Source organism: Schistocerca nitens, chromosome 1, assembly GCF_023898315.1.
Source record: "Schistocerca nitens isolate TAMUIC-IGC-003100 chromosome 1, iqSchNite1.1, whole genome shotgun sequence".
NCBI classification, from domain to species: Eukaryota; Metazoa; Arthropoda; class Insecta; order Orthoptera; family Acrididae; genus Schistocerca; species Schistocerca nitens.
Genome location: NC_064614.1, coordinates 1,043,180,928 through 1,043,200,782, shown reverse-complemented (window position 1 = coordinate 1,043,200,782; position 19,855 = coordinate 1,043,180,928). Strand labels below are relative to the sequence as shown.

Sequence of the window (19,855 nt, the reverse complement as noted above, 5' to 3'; positions counted from 1 at the left end):
AGAAATTCTCACAATAGCAGCAACAATAGTCGTGCGTTTCTAACAAAGGCTAAAGAAGATTGTCCAAATTTTGACACTTTACTCACATTTGAAGCGAGAAGTAAATTGAGTACGTCGTGCACATTAATCTGACTGTTGTCCAAAATTCGGTCAATATTGACTTCGTTTCCGGTGAGACATACTCATAAATAAATAAACGGAGAAAGTGAGCGCAGGCGTGGCCGGCAGCCCAGCACGCGGCCACGCCACGCGGGTTAGTCTACCTGTCGGGCGGCGGGGTGGAGGCGGCAGGTAGGTGGGGCCGACGGTGGCGCCGCGCGGCGAGGCGACGCCAGGCGTCGGCGGGCGTCGTGTTGTGGCGCGGCGCGGCGGCCAGTGCGAGCGCGGAGCGAGGCGCGCGCGGTCTGCAGGCGTGGTCGCGAGCTGCCGTCTCATGGGGCGCGCACCACCATGGGCTCGTCCAGCCGCTATTCCTCCTACAACTGCCTCACGTCGTGGGACAGCTACGACCGCATCCCGAGGTATTCGCCGCAGCAACTGCCACCGCCGCCGTCGATGGCGCCAGTGGAGCTCGCTCCATTTGCAAAACAATCCTTACCTACCCCACTAGCAATACAACATGTGGATACTGCTGTCATTTTCGATACCTAGAAAAGAAAGCAGCACTCGTAAGGGGAATAAAAAAAATCTAAAAAATTATGTGGTTTTTAAAGAAATACTAAAATTTCATTTTATATCCTATAAACACATTCATTAATAATACAACAAAGAATACTCTTACACATTAACCTTTTATTTTTAATGGAATATAATCGTAATATAACATATAAGCAAAAAATTTCAAAGACCTCATGACGCTCGAACTGCTAATTTTTATTTATTTATTTATTTATTTTTATATTATTATAAGGTTCCAGCCACAGACATTTTCGATTACCTAGGTATATATTCAGTTTTTGACGATAGACAGACCTGTGATGCAAAGAGTGCCAAAATATTTACTGTTGACATAACTTCATTGTAAAACACCTTATACTGAATAGGCGATCCTATCATCGGTATTTTTACAATCGAATATGTAGCAAATGTATGAATGCACCTGAAAATGGCCTAAGGCCTAATTTGTACAACAGTATAAGAGTTTGAAAATAAAATAAAAGTTAACAATTGAACAGGCATCGTGCTGTCATTAAAAAATTAGAAACAGTAGATCTAGGTTCAAGGAAAAAAATGTAACAAATTTCTACATAAAAAATTTACTAATTATACATCCTCCTTTACTCCCTAATTCTGGTGCAGTTGTTCTAAACGGTTTGTTAGCAATTCATCGTTACCGTTGCCTAGTACACATTGCTTCTATTAAACATTAGAGAAAAGATTATGTTTAGAAAAATGATCACAGTGTTGTAAGTTTACACTTGCTACTGCCCTATCCACAAATTTTTTATGGTTGAAATGGTACATTAGACTATTGTTAATAATTATGATACATACACCAAAATGAATTTGTAAGAGTTACACTTAACTGCTTGATACCCTCTACAAAAACAGGATATTACTCACATTGTGTGATCAACCAGTGATACTAGCCAATAACCATATACTTGTTTTGCATAGTATTTAGATAATAATGACATTTCCATTGAGGAAGTTTGTCCAATAACGAAAACGAACCTGTGTTCTTTTTTCGATTTTGCTTTTGATCAATATACAGCGTTACATCGCAAATTTCCCGTCTTCATCTCATTAACGTTGAGTTATTATTGAATAAGTGCACCATAATCCAAAGTGAGTTGCCATTAGATGTATGCGTTATTACTCATCTGCCTGATCCTGAAAGACTCATACATGATTAACAGATAGTGGAGAAAGCACAGTAAATATAGTCACATTCTGAAGAGAATTTAGTTAGTTATTCAGTAGTTCCGTCATGTTAGTGATTCGTAAATCTTAACTACTGCTTCCACGTTATATTATATCGATGATAACTATTCATCTGAGAGAGTTTTTAAGAAATTGCTCCTTAGTCACAACAAGTATGGTGTCTATCACTGTATCCATATTAAGGAAAAGTATGCAGACATGGATAATTACTGTATTCAGAAAAAAACGTGCTTTTGTAGTCAACGAATTAATGCAGTGGCATTAAGGACGTAACTCCCGCTAGTTATTTACTTGTCAGAATGATATTAGGTAATGACTGATTACAGGACACCCTAAACATTCAATTCCTGTTTCATTCAATAACATTATCTATTCAGGTAAGTGTTCCTCCAAGCATTTTCTTCAATATACAAAATTACTCAAAATTGTTTTCTTCCTAAAGCCCGTAGATTGCGTATTAAAAAATCATGAAAAGTTAGAGACTTCTAGACACTGAAACAGACCACTTACTTAAAAAATTGACCAATGAAGTATTAAATTCTGTTAGCTGCAGCACCTTTTGGAGACAATCGATTCAGAACGCTCTCTGTCGTTGGTAACGCTTATATTACGATAAAAGAGAGCTGTTCAGGGAAAGCTTTTTTTTTTTTTACATTCGGAAAAATCTCCTAATATGCGTCAATGCGTATCTCTACCTTTGAATTCAAGTGGCCTTATCTGATTATCACTCGATGATTTTGTAAAGTAGCTTTATAGTCGACAGTTGGAACTATATGCAGCTAATATTTCTTAGAGTTTTAGTAAGCTATCAGTCTTACGTGCTTGTAAATTGAATTTATAAATGTCATAGATTCCGTGCCTTAAAAGTGAACCTTACATTTGTACAAAGGCTAAAACGTAAAGAGAACAGAAGAAACTTCAGTCTATAGACCGCGACATGCCATGTTATTGGACTTTCTTCAAAAGTTATATGACAGGTTCAGACATTTCTGAAAGAAGGATTAATTACTCACCGACGATGTCCTCAAACTTCCTGCCTTTTTTTTCCGTAATGTGTCATTATAGAACTGTTCCCTTAAAGTACTGCACTTTTTCTGTATATCACAAATTGTCTTGTTAAGAGCACGAAAGGAATTTCAGTACCAACCAATTTATGTATTTGACAAAAATATAGTCACGGTAAAGTAGCTGTGGTATTTTGGAATTCTAGGTTCTCAACATAAACTATCTGCAACCTCATCTCTATTTTGAATCATTGTCAATTTTAAGGCTATTTGCATGTCAATTTGTTGCACTGAACTCCTTTGTTGATATCTATCTTCATTTTCTATTTTATTTCTGTTTTTCCAATATTTTGTGAGTCAGGTCAACCATTAAGTATCACTGCTTCCACAGCAAAAATATCCTATTATCCTGTATGTAATTTACAACGATCTGCCTACTCTCACGAACAGTTCATTATCTGTATACATCGACGTTAACGTTTCTCTCTGTTTTATAGAGATTTATATCGGTATTTGGCGCTAATAAGATTTAGTGTGGTTTCTTGGCAGATGCACAAAAACAAAATTAAATTAAAACTTGTTCCCGAAATTGAACAATCGAGGTATGATATATTTCTGGAAATACGTAAATACTTCGTGTCGAAACATAGAAAACAAAGCCACCAGTGTCATTTATATGTAGCATCTTATAACTATTTTGGAATGCTTCGCGTAATAAAATAAAATAAGAAGTTGTGTATACCATTAAAGAAACGTTATAGTAAAACCCAACAAATTTTTGCACTCTTTTGGGAGAAGACGGTCACTACTTTACCAAACTAAAACACAATAACCGTGAAAGAAACGTTTTCATTACAGATGGATAATTTTGCTCAGCAATGAAGGAGGTATCATGTTAGCACATTTCTATAATGAGCACGTGAAACTTGTTTGTCGAGATCAACGCATGAAATACATACCTCGTCACGCAATGAGCAAAACGATTTATTACAATCAAATGAACGGTAGGAATAAAAATATGAGTAGTAATAATCCTTTTTTTGAAGCACAGGGTAGGTGACAACAAGCTCTAATGGATACTGCGGAAAAACGTTGTAATCTACACAATCCTGCACAAAATTATTATTTACTGTTTCTCATTTCCTATCAATCTTCTATATTCAAAGGCAAGAAGTAATCACTGTAAAACGCGCTTCTGATTTTGGAAGTCAATATTTTTATTTGGCATGGGGATTTATATTGAACTCTAAACATGTTATTTACTACTGCAGAAGGTTTTGTGTGTGTGTGTGTGTGTGTGTTTGTGTGTTTGTCAATATAGTAGGACGACTTTTCATGAAGCTAATCGTCGTGCAGAATGTAAGTAACGTTGCGTAAACATTGAGCAAACATAAGAAATTACGTTGCAAACATCTTCAAGTTCTTATATAGGCTTCTATTCGCATGGAATGTCACTGGCCGGAAGAAAAATTGTCTCATAACTTTTCTCATATGTTTTCAGCTTCACGGTTAGGCAACGAAATGGTGAAACATTCGGTGTGTTTCAGTGAACAGTATACAGTGTTGCAGGTAATTCGCCTGTTTTGTGATAAGTGTCACTACGTATCTTGAGGAAAAGGGATTAAATATTTCTTTTCACCTATATAATCAAAATCACAAAGGTCATGGGTTGCTTAGAACAATTTTATTACTGCATATTTGTTACATTATTTGGTTGCTGCTTCATATCACAACACAGAAAACCAAACTACACCCCTGTATACCGAAACTAAAATCATGATTCTTCATAACATACTGTTCTCTTCCTGGTGTCGTCCAGTCCAGTGAGACATTTATAGATTACCTTGCCCACAGGAGGTAACCCTTATGTTCACAATATTTTCTTCTGGTAGTAAACATGTGACTAAGGCGCTGCAGTCAAGGACTGTGCGGCTGGTCCCGGCGGAGGTTCGAGTCCTCCCTCGGGCATGGGTGCGTGTTTGTCCTTAGGCTAATTTAGGTTAAGTAGTGTGTAATCTTAGGCACTGATGACCTTAGCAGTTAAGTCCCATAAAATTTCGCACACATTTTTAAACATGTGACGAATTTCTGTTGAAATCAAAGAAAAATGTTGTTGAGATAGTGGATACCATCATAATCGATTCCTTAGGTACACAGTTCTGCGTAGACAAAGACTACATTATATAGATCCCACTGAAGAATATTTCCACGATAGTGATATGAGAAGAAAGAGGGAAATTTTCTCATAATTTCTGAAATATAGTTTTCTGCCTTTCTTTACGGACATACGTACACAATATACGCTGTGAGGGATCTGTTGTAAGTATCTTGGGCATCTGACTGAGCCTTACGCATCGGAGCGAGTTTCACGACTTTGGGGAGAAGCGCCATTCTCAAATTACGTTTATTTATAGCATTGTTAGTGATGCATTATAATTTAACAAATAAATCGCAATCCCTTTTTTCTGCCATACGATGTACCGCAACGGTTAAGACAAGGATTCGTGAAAAATGGATTAAATTTATGCATCTAGATTTATATTTACATTGTTTTTATAAACAGTTTAAGGCTAGTGATGCGAAGGTGCGTTTGCAAAGGAGACTGTCAACACCCTTCACCATCCTACACTTCGAGCATATTTTCATTTGCTAGTAATCTCGTCGTAAACGGGACATTTCAATTTTACCCTCTTTTGATTGTTACATTTGGGTCTATTTTTATACCTTAAAATATTGCGCTTCGTGATACCTGACATATAAACGAGCGACCAATATCATAATGGATAGTAAGAAAAATAGTGCGAAGTTGCTGTTTGTCCAATTTATGTAATTCCTTTATCCCATAGGATTACAATAAAAAATGTCTCAAGATGATGCAATATGTCATTACATCAAATGAAAATTCTTGACACTAATTACTGTGAGACTATTTTGATTTTCTCTGCGAATGTGTTAAATATACCAATCTCCTGTCTACCGGCAGAGCCGAGACCACCTCGTATTAACAATAATTACACTTATTTATGTATCGGTATAGCCAGACAGATGCGACGTGACACGTGTTTGGCTGTCAAATGGGTAAAGATTGAAATCTTCAGCGACTATCGTACGAGAATAGTATCGAAAGATCACTCACAAGGCCCAGAGAAATTCTGGTTATTTGTAACGGGCGTCAGTGGCACAAGTGTTTCCGTCTAGACACTCATAAATTATACAGGAAATGAAATTAAGATTAGCAAAGTAGGAATGCTAAGCTCCGGTTTTAGATGTTACTTTGCAACGAATGATACGTGGATACTGCCTCTGATTAATCCTCGCACCATTATAAATGTGGTGTACAAAGTGGTTTAATTAAACTTCCGCTATTTAATAGGGCCCCAATGAAAGAAAAGTGATCTTACGACAATGATACCTTGTGGAAACATTTGTAAGAACATCAGGAAGAGAAATAAACATTAAACTATTGAAAGAAACACATTTTACTTTCCACATTGGAGAGTAACATTTGTTACTTTCGTACAGCGTATACGTCCCAGGTCGCAAACGTTGCTCAATGTGACGACTATCTGCATCCACGACAACGTGGAAGTTCGTACTTCTACCATTTTACAACCGTTCGCAGTACTTTGCGGACGGCGGACCACGGGATTTCCAGCTGTCGTGACATTGCTCGCCCACTGCTTGAAGATCGCACATTGCGTCCAGTGTTCTCAGCCACGACAACGGCAACTTCTTCAAAAATTTGTGGCATCTTTGGTCGCCCGCCTCTCCCAAGGACAATTCCCAAACCGCCAGTTATCCGAACTTTCGAATCATGTTCTTCAACCTAGATGTGAAAGAGGACCTCTCCGCAATGCGTCGATAGTCACGAAGAGCAGCAGCACTATTACTTCCAGAATACTATTTTCACTCTTCAGTGAAGTGTGTGCTAATATGAAACTTCCTTCCAGATTAAAACTGTGTGCCGGACCGAGACTCGATCACAGGATCTTTGCCTTTCGCGGGCAAGTGCTCCACCAACTGAGCTACCCAACTCGTCCTCACAGCTGTACTTCCGCCAGTATCTCGCCAGTTACCTTCCAAACGCCACAAAAAGCCCTCTTCCGAACTTTGTAGAACCAGCACCCCTGGGAGAGAGGATATTACGAAGACATGGCTTAGCCACAGCCTGGGGGATGATTCCAGAATGAAATTTTCACTCTGTAGAGGAGTGTGCGCTGATATGAAACTTCCTGGAAGATTAAAATTGTGTGCAGGACCGAGAGTCGAACTCATGACCTTTTCCTTTCGCGGGCAAGTGCTATACTACCTGAGCTACTCACTCTGCCCGTGAAAAGGAAAGACCATCTTGTACCTTGGAACAAGTTTTCCCATTTGGTTCAAGTGGCTCTTAGCACTATGGGACTTAACATCCGAGGTCATCAGTCTCCTAGAACTTAGAACTACTTAAACCTAACTAACCTAAGGACATCACACACATCGATGCCCGAGGCAGGATTCGAACCTGCGACCGTAGCGTGGTTCCGGACTGGAGCGCCTAGAACCGCACGGCCACCGCGGCCGGCTTTCACATTTGGAAAAACCGTAATGTTCCGAAGAGATTTTTGTAATTTCAGAAAAAGGTTGTAGCACATGAAACGTCAATGCCGTCATTTGAAAACGGAATAAAAAATATATTAAACTTCTATTTCAGGGCTGGCTAGAGGCTAAAGAGCGAGAAGTGGACCAACCTACAATACTCTTTCCTACTACTGCGTCCTACGTTCCATTTCCGTAGGGATCGCGAAGGCATAAAAACATTTCAGCAGCCATTCTCACACTATGTGCGAACTGACAGAAAGGAACTCTAATATGTCGTACAGTTGGTAGTACTTGCTGCTATACTTGAAAGTTATTTGTAGAGTACTGAATATGTCGTAGATGTACGTCGATTAGAGGCTAATTTCATGTTAATAATCGTGCTTTCAACAATTAGTATTAAAAGCAATAACATTCCAAAATTACTAATACTGTGTCAGGTATCGTTCTCTATACTTTATTACAAGAATAACATTTCAGATATCGTTCTCTACACGTTACAAGAGTAACATTTTTTACTTATCCTCCATTTTAATAACAGTAATAAAAGCCGCTAAACAATGAATTATTACCGTCCTTTCGACCTTCACGTTGCTACATTGCCTCCAGTATACAGTACCTATGTACCAGAAATCGCATTTTCCGAAAGAAATAATGTTCTGTTATGTAACTACTTCGACGATACCTGTTATCTTAAGTCACGGGCAGGCAGTCGGTGGCCCGCGAACGGAATCCGTCCCGCGACTGATTTCAATCCGATCCGTGGAAGAGATGAGAGAGAGAGAGAGAGAGAGAGAGAGAGGCGCACCGTCAATGTACTCCGTCCAAGATGGATTTTCAGATATTATTGCGATCAGTCATCAACAGCATTTCTGGACAAATCTTTTAAGAAAAGTGCTTGCTGACGCTGTTTGTGGATATTAGCACACTAAATTTCAAACACTTATATGACGTGTCTGTGGCTAAAAATCGTAAAGTTACTCCTAACTGCTTGTCGACTGGAATTGCCTGGCCCATTGCCGTATTTTCCTTTTCTAGTATTTCCCGTATTAACATTAGTGAATAATTCTTGCCCGTTGTAGAAGTTTCAGAATACTGCAGCTGTTGAAACTGCAGGTAATTTACAATGAGTTACTTACTTCTATTGGTGTTTATGTTTCTATGATGACGTTTCAAGGTGTCTGACACACCATCTTCAGATGTTTTTATTTATTTAGGCGTGATGAACATTGTTTCTTTCCTATTGCCGTTGCATGATTTTGCAACGTTAAGTTTTTAAGACATTGTTGTAAAAAGTTGTAAGTGAAGTTACATTGTACATGACGCGTAAATAACTGTAAACATCTGAAAATGGGGTTAATGTAAAGTGGATGTAGTCGTAGGTATGCTTGTTTAGTGGCATAATTTGTTGGCGTGGTGTGCTTGCATAGGGACGCTATCCGTATAGGTGGTTTACCCAATAAACGTCAACGCTCTAGTTTTGACTCCACTCGCTAGGAGCGCTGCTGACACGTCACGTGGTGAGGCGACACGCGAACTTAAAGTACGTATGTATATGATTTAGGCCCAAAGGTTGTCCACACCTGTACTAAATCATTATTTCGATTCTGAGAGTAATTGGTAACCACAACAAAAGAGGATCCATTCCTCTACTCCACTGCTAACGTGAAGCATGCAGCGATCAGTACGTTAATAACGTTAATAGGTCCATCCGAGCCCATAGGTTGAAACATGTTATTTTTTAAGGGTGAAAAGTCAAGGTGTTATTTTAATAATAGAGTGAGAGAGCCACGAAATGTGCACTTCTCACCCTTAGGAAATGAACTCAATTATCACTTGACATAATATGCCACGCGTGCGAAAAATCAGCCAAACTAGACTGCGATACAAAAACTTCAGCTGTCGATACCTATCTGTTGTTGGTGTGTGGTGGGCAGCCCGTGAAAACAGCATTGTCCTGAAATAGTGTCGTCCTTCTAAACACATTTTTTCTGTTTCCATATCAGTGACGGGAGGAGGAAGATTTAACGTCCCGTCGAAGTGCTTAGCGGCAGAGCACAAGGTCAGATTGGGAAAAGTTACGAAAACATTCCGGTATTTGTGTTAAAGGATTGAAGGAAAACACGAGAAACCTACATCTAGATGCCCGGACAATGATGTGAATCGCTGCGTTCCAGAATGTGTATCCACTGTTGCAACTATAGTGCCCCATTGTTCGGGGTTGACAGATGAAACAGTTAATTGTCCTTGGGAAAGATATGGAATGTATTTTAAATGACTTAAGACATAGCTAGGCGAAAATCATTAGCTCGTGGCTTATGCAGTGCATTCTGTTTTTACATACAGAAATCTTGGTAACTGTATATTGGAAAAATCAAATAATCATTGAAGTCTATTGATTCATATTTGTAGAACAGAAGATAGATAACAAACGTATTTAGAAATATCACATTGAGGATCTTGGCCAGAGACTGAATGCTATTCTCTTCACTGTAAGAATACTTTACGTTCACACTAACATAAAAACAAGAAACATTGTGTACTTATTTTCTTAATAAATTGATATAAGGGATACATTAAGATAAATCAGTAAGCGGAAAGGTCGTTTGGAACGGTGCGTCATGTCCGTTTCGCTAATTTCGTATAGGCTGTTCCTCGAGCTTTTCCAACTTATTACAGATATTCGTAGATTTGTGGGTAGTAAATCGAACTCACAGGTTACACCGTCTGTCCACCTCGGACTGGTGTAGTGTGCGCTTGGCGTCTGTCTTGCACCGCTCGTAAGGCAACAGACCTCTGCAATGCCGAGGAGATGTTACCGGCTAACATTGTTCCATGCTGTGCCTTCTGCAATGACCGTGTTGTCTCTGACATCAAAACGTCTTCCATGATGTAGCATATCTACCTGAAAACCATTCAAAGCCGCCAAAATCTGTATGACAGAAAAATGGTGTAGTCGTGGACAATTTGCTTAAACACGTTATCGGAAGCTCAGCACTACATTCCTGTTTTATTCCCAGTGGGATCCCAGAAGAGCATCTAAACGTTAGTAGTAAGCTAAATATTTTCTAAATATAATGTCCAGTTCTATGCAGTACCTGTCTTTCAATAGTGCAAGTCGCACAAAGACTGCACGATTATTATCAAGTTCAGAGTTCCGAAAAGGAAGTAGAAGAGAGCTCTATTGGCGGAAGTAACGCTGTAAGGTGAGGGAAGAAGGGCAGGAGAGAGGGAGGTTTAGAGTCACAGGTAAATAGCTCAGTAGTTGCCCACGAATGGCAAGCTCAGGGTTCGAGTCCAAGCTCGACAACAGTTTAATCTTCCAGAAAGTTTCTTTGCAGTACTTTACAGCCTTTTATTGGATATATTTCCTTACTTGAATCTATAGTCGTAAATATCTTGTTTCCGTCTGTTTAAAACGCTATTCTCCATATTATACGGAGTTTATTGGTGATAGTATTAGTGATTCCGAACAAAAAAATCTCAAATGAACATATTCAGTTTTCTTGACCGTAACTAGTATACAGCTGTTTGAAAATAAGGGGTGTCACTCGCATGTTATTTTTTAGCAGCACTGGGGTGCGAATACAGCCAAAGTGACATTAGGCTACGTAGTATCGTCGATTTCAGTGCGCACGAACTTCACTTGATCATGGTTGGGCGGCGAGTCTTGTAAGTGTGCAAGTTATTTACCTCAAGTGACAGTACGATAGTGATTGCATCAGTGTACTACAGTGTTGTTCCGTGAACAGTCAAGACAGCACGGGTTGATGTAGCGAAAATGGCACAAGCCTTCATACATGCGGAGTATGGCGACATGATCTTTGTCTAAGGGTGCTGTTGTTCGCGAATACGAATGACGATTTCCTAATCGCGGAGTTCCGGATAACAGGACATTTAGCAGAGTGTTTAACAGATCGAGTGAGCGTGGTACGCTTCCCAGCGTGTATATTGCTCCCGAACGTCCCGTCCATCAAGCTTAGCGAAGTTGAGAACATTCTTGAAATTGTAGAACGCAACCCAACCAGCAGCTTCGTATTCCATAAACACGAGTTATGCACGCAGTACATGAGTAGACTCCGTATCCGTATCGTCGACAGTGTGTGCAGTATCTGTATGCAGGAGGTGATGCCACACGAAAGGAATTCTATGAATGGATCAGTGCCAATGAACGCCGTATTGCAGGAACTCTGTTCAATAACGGATCGTAATTCACCCGCAACGGCATCAATAACACGCGCAGGTCTCTCGTGCGGGCAGATGAAAGTCGGCACGCTACTGTGCAAACGAATTTTCAGTGACGTTTCTCAGTGAATGTGTGGTACGGTGTGACTGATGACCTACTCATCAGTCCAGTTGTGTTAGATGACCATATCAATGGAGTAAGGTATCTTCACTGCTTTCAAAATGTTTTACCACAACACTGCGAGTATATTTCTAGGGCAAAACGATATAGTATATACTTTCAGCACGGCAGAACCCTGAACATTTAGATCGGCCAGTGAACAGTACCTCAGTGAAACGTATCCTGGAGGTTGGATCTGTCACCGTGGAGTCATTTTCTGGACATCGAAGTCACCCGAACTAACTTCATAAGATTATTGTTTGTAGAGTTGGCTTAAGATCGAAGTCTAAAACCTCAGAGGAGACACAGAGAAGGAACTTTTGGCTCGCACTTTTACATGCGTGTGCTCAAGTAAAGGACCGTACGATTGGGCTTAGATCAGCAACACAGCGGTTGTCTACAAGAGCTGCGAAATGCATTGCATTTGACGGTGGACTTTTTGAACATCTTTTGGGAGGATGTGTACACAATTAAACAAAACATTAGAGCACCACGTTGCATTTACTATCATCTGCATTTGTCTTGTTCCCCGTTGTTTTCATTAGTTTCCTCGGAAACTTAAGAACACTACGTTCACTCATACAATTCTGTTAGAGTTCACTATCACCTCTCAAAGCACGTATCTTTCCTCCTGACTCACCATGTGTAAATTGCTAAGCCAGAATATCACGACGACTGCCAACTGCGAGATTGAATACTGCCTACTGACGCAATGAGCACACGACGCTGTGACGGAAGCACCTAAGCGGAGTAGAGACCACTGGGAAATCATTCTAGCGACGACACGCGCCGTAAGTGGGGAAATTCGTAAGCGATTTTGACAAAAGTTTGAGTTTGAATCTGACCTGCTAGTTGGCTTATTCTTCACCATAAACACCCGTATTTGAAGTTGTACTTTGTGCTTGGTCGTATGAGTCCACAGGTCTTAATCTCGCACTGAAGATGATCACTCTGCGATTGAAAGCGATACGTAATAATAATAATGATAATAGTAACTGTTTCAAATTTAAACGACAAGTGCTGGCGTTTCTCTTGTTTCCAATATTTGACAAAAAGGACATTATTACCATTGAGTGTCGGGGAACGAGCATCGATTAAATACCGAAGCTGGTCTTTGTTCCCGGACAGCAGTCGTGTGTGTCTATGGGAAGTGGATGACAGACTGTGAAACGACAAGTAGGCGACAAGGCGTTGGACGTCCACGCCTCACCCTCACGTGTACAGAGGTTCACCCGTTCTGTAAGCAGAGTATGCGCCGACGGTGGGAGATCTGACAGCAGAACACGATACTGGTGCAGACACAAGTGTTTCAGAGCACACCTTTCAGTGCACATTGTTTCACATGGGGCTCCGCAGCAGACGAATTCTACGTGTTCGCATGTTGGCCCAACGACATCGTTAGCTGGGCACGAGATCACTGAGACTGGACCGTCCTTTAATGGAACCTGGTCGGATAAATCATGTTTCTTGTTACACCATGTCCACGCTCGTATCTGGCTACGCCCAAATCTAGACGAACGGCCACATGAATCGGGTACCGCGCCTCGGACGCACACCGATTAGGGCAGTACTGTGCTGGCGGAGACATTCGCCTTAGCTTTCATGCGACCTGTGGTAGTAATCGAAGACATTATGATAGCTGTAGCTTACGTGAACATTATAGCGGATCACCTGCATCCATTTCTGCCTGATGTCTTCGCCGATGGGGATACTGTCCTGCAGTACGATCACAAGGCGGTCCGGTGAGCGGACTAGTCTGTGGATGATTTGATGGCTTTTAGGCGGTTTTCCATCTGCCTCGGCGAATGCGGGCTGGTTCCCCTTATTCCGCCTCAGCTACACTACGTCGGCGATTGCTGCGCAAACAAGTTCTCCACGTACGCGTACACCACCATTACTCTACCACGCAAACATAGGGGTTACACTAGTCTGGTGTGAGACGTTCCCTGGGGGAGGGGGGGGGGGTCCATCGGGGGCCGAACCGCACAATAACCCTGGGTTCGGTGTGGAGCGGCGAAGGGGTGAAGTGGACTGCGGTAGTCGTCGGGTTGTGGACCACTGCGGCTGTGGTTGGGCGGAGCCTCTCCGTCGTCTTAAGCTCCCCAGTTCACATACAACATACAATGATCACAAGGACAAAATCGTAGTACGCCAGTTTGAGGAGTATGTTGGTGAACCCAAGTTGATGTCTTTGCCACCAAATTAGAAAGTTATGAACCGGATGGAACACATCTGGGGCTCTAACAGGCGCGAGCTCTTCGTCAGCACACCACTGGCCCGTAGTGTAAGGGAATCGCGTGACCCTAGCGTAGACATTTGATGACACTAAGTCCGAGAACCTAGAATCGCCGCTACAGTTCATTCTACACGTGAACCACCTAGCTATTAAATAGATGGTCATAATGATTTGGCTCATAAGTGTATGTTCTTGTTGGGAAACAGCTCATATCTATATCTAAGGTACAAAAGGAAATAATTCTGATACTTTGTTTCCAACGTAACTGTAGTCTGCAGGTTGAAAAAAGAAAGGAAGAAGTGACACTGTTAACGCCACGGTAAACTATATTAATATAGACATTTCTAGAGCTCTTTTCACTGTTTGTGTATCGGAAATAAATATTGCGAAATGCATGAGAATAGGATTTCTTATAATAATTTGCCTGTTTTCTGGACTTAGCTTTAAGGATTGGTTCCCACTGAGGTGATATGATATGCAACGTGACCCACGATACATTACAGAAGTAACCCGCATTGGTGGAGTACATAGGAAAGTAGTTGGAGCAATTCAAATGGTTTACGTAGAGTCGATAGCTATACGAGACCCACACGTCATCTCTACTGTATCGCTTGGTACAACATGGAGTGATCGTTGTTCCACGTAACTGTGTCGTATGATACAAATTGCGACTCACCAGATGTGCCTCAAAAATTTGTTTCTTGTAAAGATAGCGAAGCTACATCCATCTTACTTACTTAGTTTCTCAGTAAAACTTTTGTTTTTGCGTAAGAAATTAAAAACGACTGTATAGAGATTCGTGTGTGTTCTCCTCTATGTAGTCTTTCTCATTCGATTCTAAGGAAACTATATCGTTAAAAAATAGACATTTCTCATTTCGTAGTCCCGCACCAAGCCCTGACAATGAACTGGGTTTGTTTTCGCTGTTGCCCATAGTTGTTGTGATACTTTCCAAATAAGTACACCCCCAGGCACATTTTGAAAAGTTTGCAGTGAAGAATGTAGTCGCTAACCAGTTAGTAATTGGTTCATTGTAGGTCATAGATTACTGCATACGAAATACAGGTAACGTCTCGAAATTAATTTTGGCGGTGGAAGGAGAGCGATACCTCTTTTCTTTCTTGAAAAAGTATGTGAGGTATATTGTAATTTTGTCCGTAACGAGACGCAGCTGTGCACCACACGCGAGGCTTCTGCTGCCTCCAATGACGTGCTGTTTGAAGTGACACAAGCCAAAGCTGGAAATGAAAAACTTACTTAAATGAAGAGACACTGGGATTCATCATATGACGGTACTGAGAGTATGTTTTTTAGTGCGTATTATTTTATTCCAGGAAACTTTGTGATGGGCATAAAAGAAATCTGAAAACTATATTCCTATAACTTCTGAATGAGCAACAGCAAGAAACCGAAAAGCGCAATTCAGGATTCTCACCATGAGCTTCTTCGGTTTCTTTGAACACACTGTCTATCCTACAAATGGCTCGTCACGCATTGCTGCACCACTGATGGTGACCGATTTCAATTCAAATCCAGCAATGTTTCGTCTGAATACTCGTTACGCTAAGTCATACACAACTTTGCGAAACTCAGTAGTTCTAGAAATAGTATACTTGCTGTATTAATTTGTAACCATTATTTACGTATATACCAGAATGAATAAAGTACCATACTACACTGAGATGACAAAAGTAATGGAATATCTTTTAATATCGTGTCGAACCTCCTTTTGGGAGGGATAGTGCACCAACTCGATGTGTCATGGGCTCAACAAGTCCGAAGTCCTCTGAGGAAATAGGGAGCCCCACTGCCTCTATAGCTACCCGTAATTTCGAAAGTGTTGCCGGTGCAGTATTTTGTGCACGAACTGACCTGTCAATTATGTCCCATACAAGTTCGATGGGTTGTTGTTGTGGTCTTCAGTCCTGAGACTGGTTTGATGCAGCTCTCCAGGCTACTCTATCCTGTGCAAGCTTTTTCATCTCCCAGTACCTACTGCAACCTACATCCTTCTGAATCTGCTTAGTGTATTCATCTCTTGGTCTCCCTCTACGATTTTTACCCTCCACGCTGCCCTCCAATACTAAATTGGTGATCCCTTGATGCCTCAGAACATGTCCTACCAACCGATCCCTTCTTCTGGTCAAGTTGTGCCACAAACTTCTCTTCTCCCCAATCCTATTCAATACTTCCTCATTAGTTACGTGATCTACCCATCTAATCTTCAGCATTCTTCTGTAGCACCACATTTCGAAAGCTTCCATTCTCTTCTTGTCCAAACTATTTATCGTCCATGTTTCACTTCGTTACATGGCTACACTCCATACAAATACTTTCAGAAACGACTTCCTGACACTTAAATCTATACTCAATGTTAACAAATTTCTCTTCTTCAGAAACGCTTTCCTTGCCATTGCCAGTCTACATTTTATATCCTCTCTACTTCGACCATCATGAGTTATTTTGCTCCCCAAATAGCAAAACTCCTTTAGTACTTTAAGTGTCTCATTTCCTAATCTAATTCCCTCAGCATCACCCGACTTAATTAGACTACATTCCTTTATCCTTGTTTTGCTTTTGTTGATGCTCATCTTGTATCCTCCTTTCAAGACACTGTCCATTCCGTTCAACTGCTCTTCCAAGTCCTTTGTTGTCTCTGACAGAATTACAATGTCATCGGCGAACCTCAAAGTTTTTATTTCTTCTGCATGAATTTTAATACCTACTCCGAAGTTTTCTTTTGTTTCCTTTACTGCTTGCTCAATATACAGATTGAACAACATCGGCGAGAGGGTACAACCCTGTCTTACTCCCTTCCCAACCACTGCTTCCCTTTCATGTCCCTCGACTCTTATAACTGCCATCTGGTTTCTGTACAAATTGTAAATAGCCTTTCGCTCCCTGTATTTTACCCCTGCCACCTTCAGAATTTGAAAGAGAGTATGCCAGTCAACGTTGTCAAAAGCTTTCTCTAAGTCTACAAATGCTAGAAACGTAGGTTTGCCTTTCCTTAATCTTTCTTCTAAGATAAGTCGTAAGGTCAGTATTGCCTCACGTGTTCCAGTGTTTCTACGGAATCCAAACTGATCTTCCCCGAGGTTGGCTACTACTAGTTTTTCCATTCGTCTGTAAAGAATTCGTGTTAGTATTTTGCAGCTGTGACTTATTAAACTGATAGTTCGGTAATTTTCACATCTGTCAACACCTGCTTTCTTTGGGATTGGAATTATTATATTCTTCTTGAAGTCTGAGGGTATTTCGCCTGTTTCATACATCTTGCTCACCAGATGGTAGAGTTTTGTCAGGACTGGCTCTCCCAAGGCCGTCAGTAGTTCCAATGGAATGTTGTCTACTCCGGGGGCCTTGTTTCGACTCAGGTCTTTCAGTGCTCTGTCAAACTCTTCACGCAGTATCTTATCTCCCATTTCATCTTCATCTACATCCTCTTCCATTTCCATAATATTGTCCTCAAGTACATCGCCCTTGTATAGACCCTCTATATACTCCTTCCACCTTTCTGCCTTCCCTTCTTTGCTTAGAACTGGGTTTCCATCTGAGCTCTTGATATTCATACAAGTCGTTCTCTTATCTCCAAAGGTCTCTTTAATTTTCCTGTAGGCAGTATCTATCTTACCCCTAGTGAGATAGGCCTCTACATCATTACATTTGTCCTCTAGCCATCCCTGCTTAGCCATTTTGCACTTCCTGTCGATCTCATTTTTGAGACGTTTGTATTCCTTTTTGCCTGCATCATTTACTGCATTTTTATATTTTCTCCTTTCATCAATTAAATTCAATATTTCTTCTGTTACCCAAGGATTTCTACTAGCCCTCATCTTTTTACCTACTTGATCCTCTGCTGCCTTCGCTACTTCGATGGGAGGCCAAATAATTCGCTCTAACTGTCCAGAATGTTCTTCAAACCTATCACGAACAGTTGTGGCCCGATGACATGGCGCGTTGTCATCCATAGGCCGACCGCTGTGGTTGATCGGTTCTAGGCATTCCGTCCGGAACCACGCTGCTGCTAAGTCGCAGGTTCGAATCCTACCTCGGGCATGGATGTGTGTGATGTCCTTAGGTTAGTTATATTTAAGTAGTTCTAAGTCTAGCGGACTGATGACATCAGATGTTAAATCCCATAGTGCTTACAGTCATTTGATCCATTTTTTTGTCATCCATAAAAATTCCATATTTGTTTGGAGACATGAAGAACATGAATATTTGCAAACGGTCTCCAAGTAGCAGAACGTAGCCATTTCCAGTCAGTGATGGGGTCGGTTGGACCATAAGTCCCAGTCCATTCCAGGTAAACGCAGCGCACATCATTATGCAGCCACCACTATCTTGCAGAGTGCGTTGTTGGCAATTTGGGTCTGTGCCCCCATGGAGTCTGCGCCACACTCGGACCCTATCATCAACTCGTACCAACTGAAATCGGAGCTCATCTGACTTGTCCACGATTTTCCAAATGTCTAGTGCCCAAATCGAGATGGTCACGAGCCCAGGAAAGGCTCTGCAAGTGATGTGCTGAAAGCAAAGGCACTCGCGGTAGTCGTCTGCTGCCACGGCTCATTAACGCCAAATTTCGCCACACTGTCCTAACGGTAATATTCGCCGTACGTCCCACGTTGATATCTGCCGTTATTTCACGCACTGTTCGTTGTCTGTGAGCACTGACAAGTCTATACATACGCCTATGCTCTCGTCGGCCACTGCGTAGTCCATTTTGAGAGGTAATGCCTCAAATTTGGTATTCTCACCAAGTTCTTGACACTGTGGATCTCGGGACATCGAATTCGTTAACGATTTCCGAAATTTAATGTCACGTGCATCTAGCTCCAACTACCATACCGCATACAAAGTCTGTTAATGTCCGTCCTGTGGCGATAATCACGTGGAAACATTTTCACGTGGCTCAGCTAAGTGCAAATAACAGTTCCGCCAATGTAGTGCTCTTTTATACCTTTGGTATGCGATACTACAGCCATTTGTATATGTGCGTAAGTAATGGCGCGGATTCCTCACTGGCATGACCGTCCCAAGGAAGTTTCGTCCGGTGGGGAAACAAAACACGAAATGTAATGTAAAACGTGAACTAGCCATCTGAAGATGAACCTATCGGTTCGAAACAGGTAACGGCGCTGTTTAAGTAAATAAATAGCATTATAAAAAGTGGCTGGTTGCTGTAATCTTCTGTGTAACAGTCAACCTGTATAGAAACCACTTGAACTCTGAAATCAGTAATCAGGGAGCACAATCCGAAGATAACCTAATCGATGGCCAGCATAATACGCTATCCTTCGCGAAGTTGAAGCTACTGCTGGTTTCTTAAGATGCATCCACGAGAGAACCCGCACTCACTCCATTAGCTTGGAGGCATCGTTATATTGGTATCGGCATCTTTCTTCCATTAATAACATTCTTGATTGTACCCATTACTGATTACAGCAGCATTTCGTAGCACGTCCGGTCGGTATTAAATTCAATTATCAGCTGTGTCCCTGCCGTTACACACAACGGAAACTTACAGGTCTTGCGTCTGTGGAGGCGTGATGTGAACATTGCCCAGATAAACAACGTGGAGTAGTGTTGTATAGATATCAAAAAACATAAATCTCCTTCGTGGAGGATACATACAATTTGTAGTTTGTTTGGACTTTTGCGTCCCCGAATGAGAGAGAGACACATGAGGCCGATGGTCAACGTGTGTAATAAAACGGTTAAAGTCTAGAATCACTTGGAATGTTGAGAAGTTCATGATCCAATGTCGTGCTCCCTGGAAGGGAGATCATCTGCACTTAGTTG

At 41.3% G+C, this 19,855-nt stretch overlaps 1 protein-coding gene across 1 annotated transcript in view; it reads left to right on the top strand.

The window, feature by feature from the left end:
• The first annotated feature begins 429 nt into the window (after window positions 1-429).
• The window catches only part of LOC126238016 (potassium channel subfamily T member 2), a 1,051,128-nt gene continuing 1,031,702 nt past the window's right edge, over window positions 430-19,855 (top strand). The window contains exon 1 of the mRNA XM_049947763.1: window positions 430-521. Within this exon, the coding sequence (XP_049803720.1) occupies window positions 451-521 (71 nt within the window). The 5' untranslated portion in view covers window positions 430-450. The remainder of the gene's footprint in view (window positions 522-19,855) is intronic.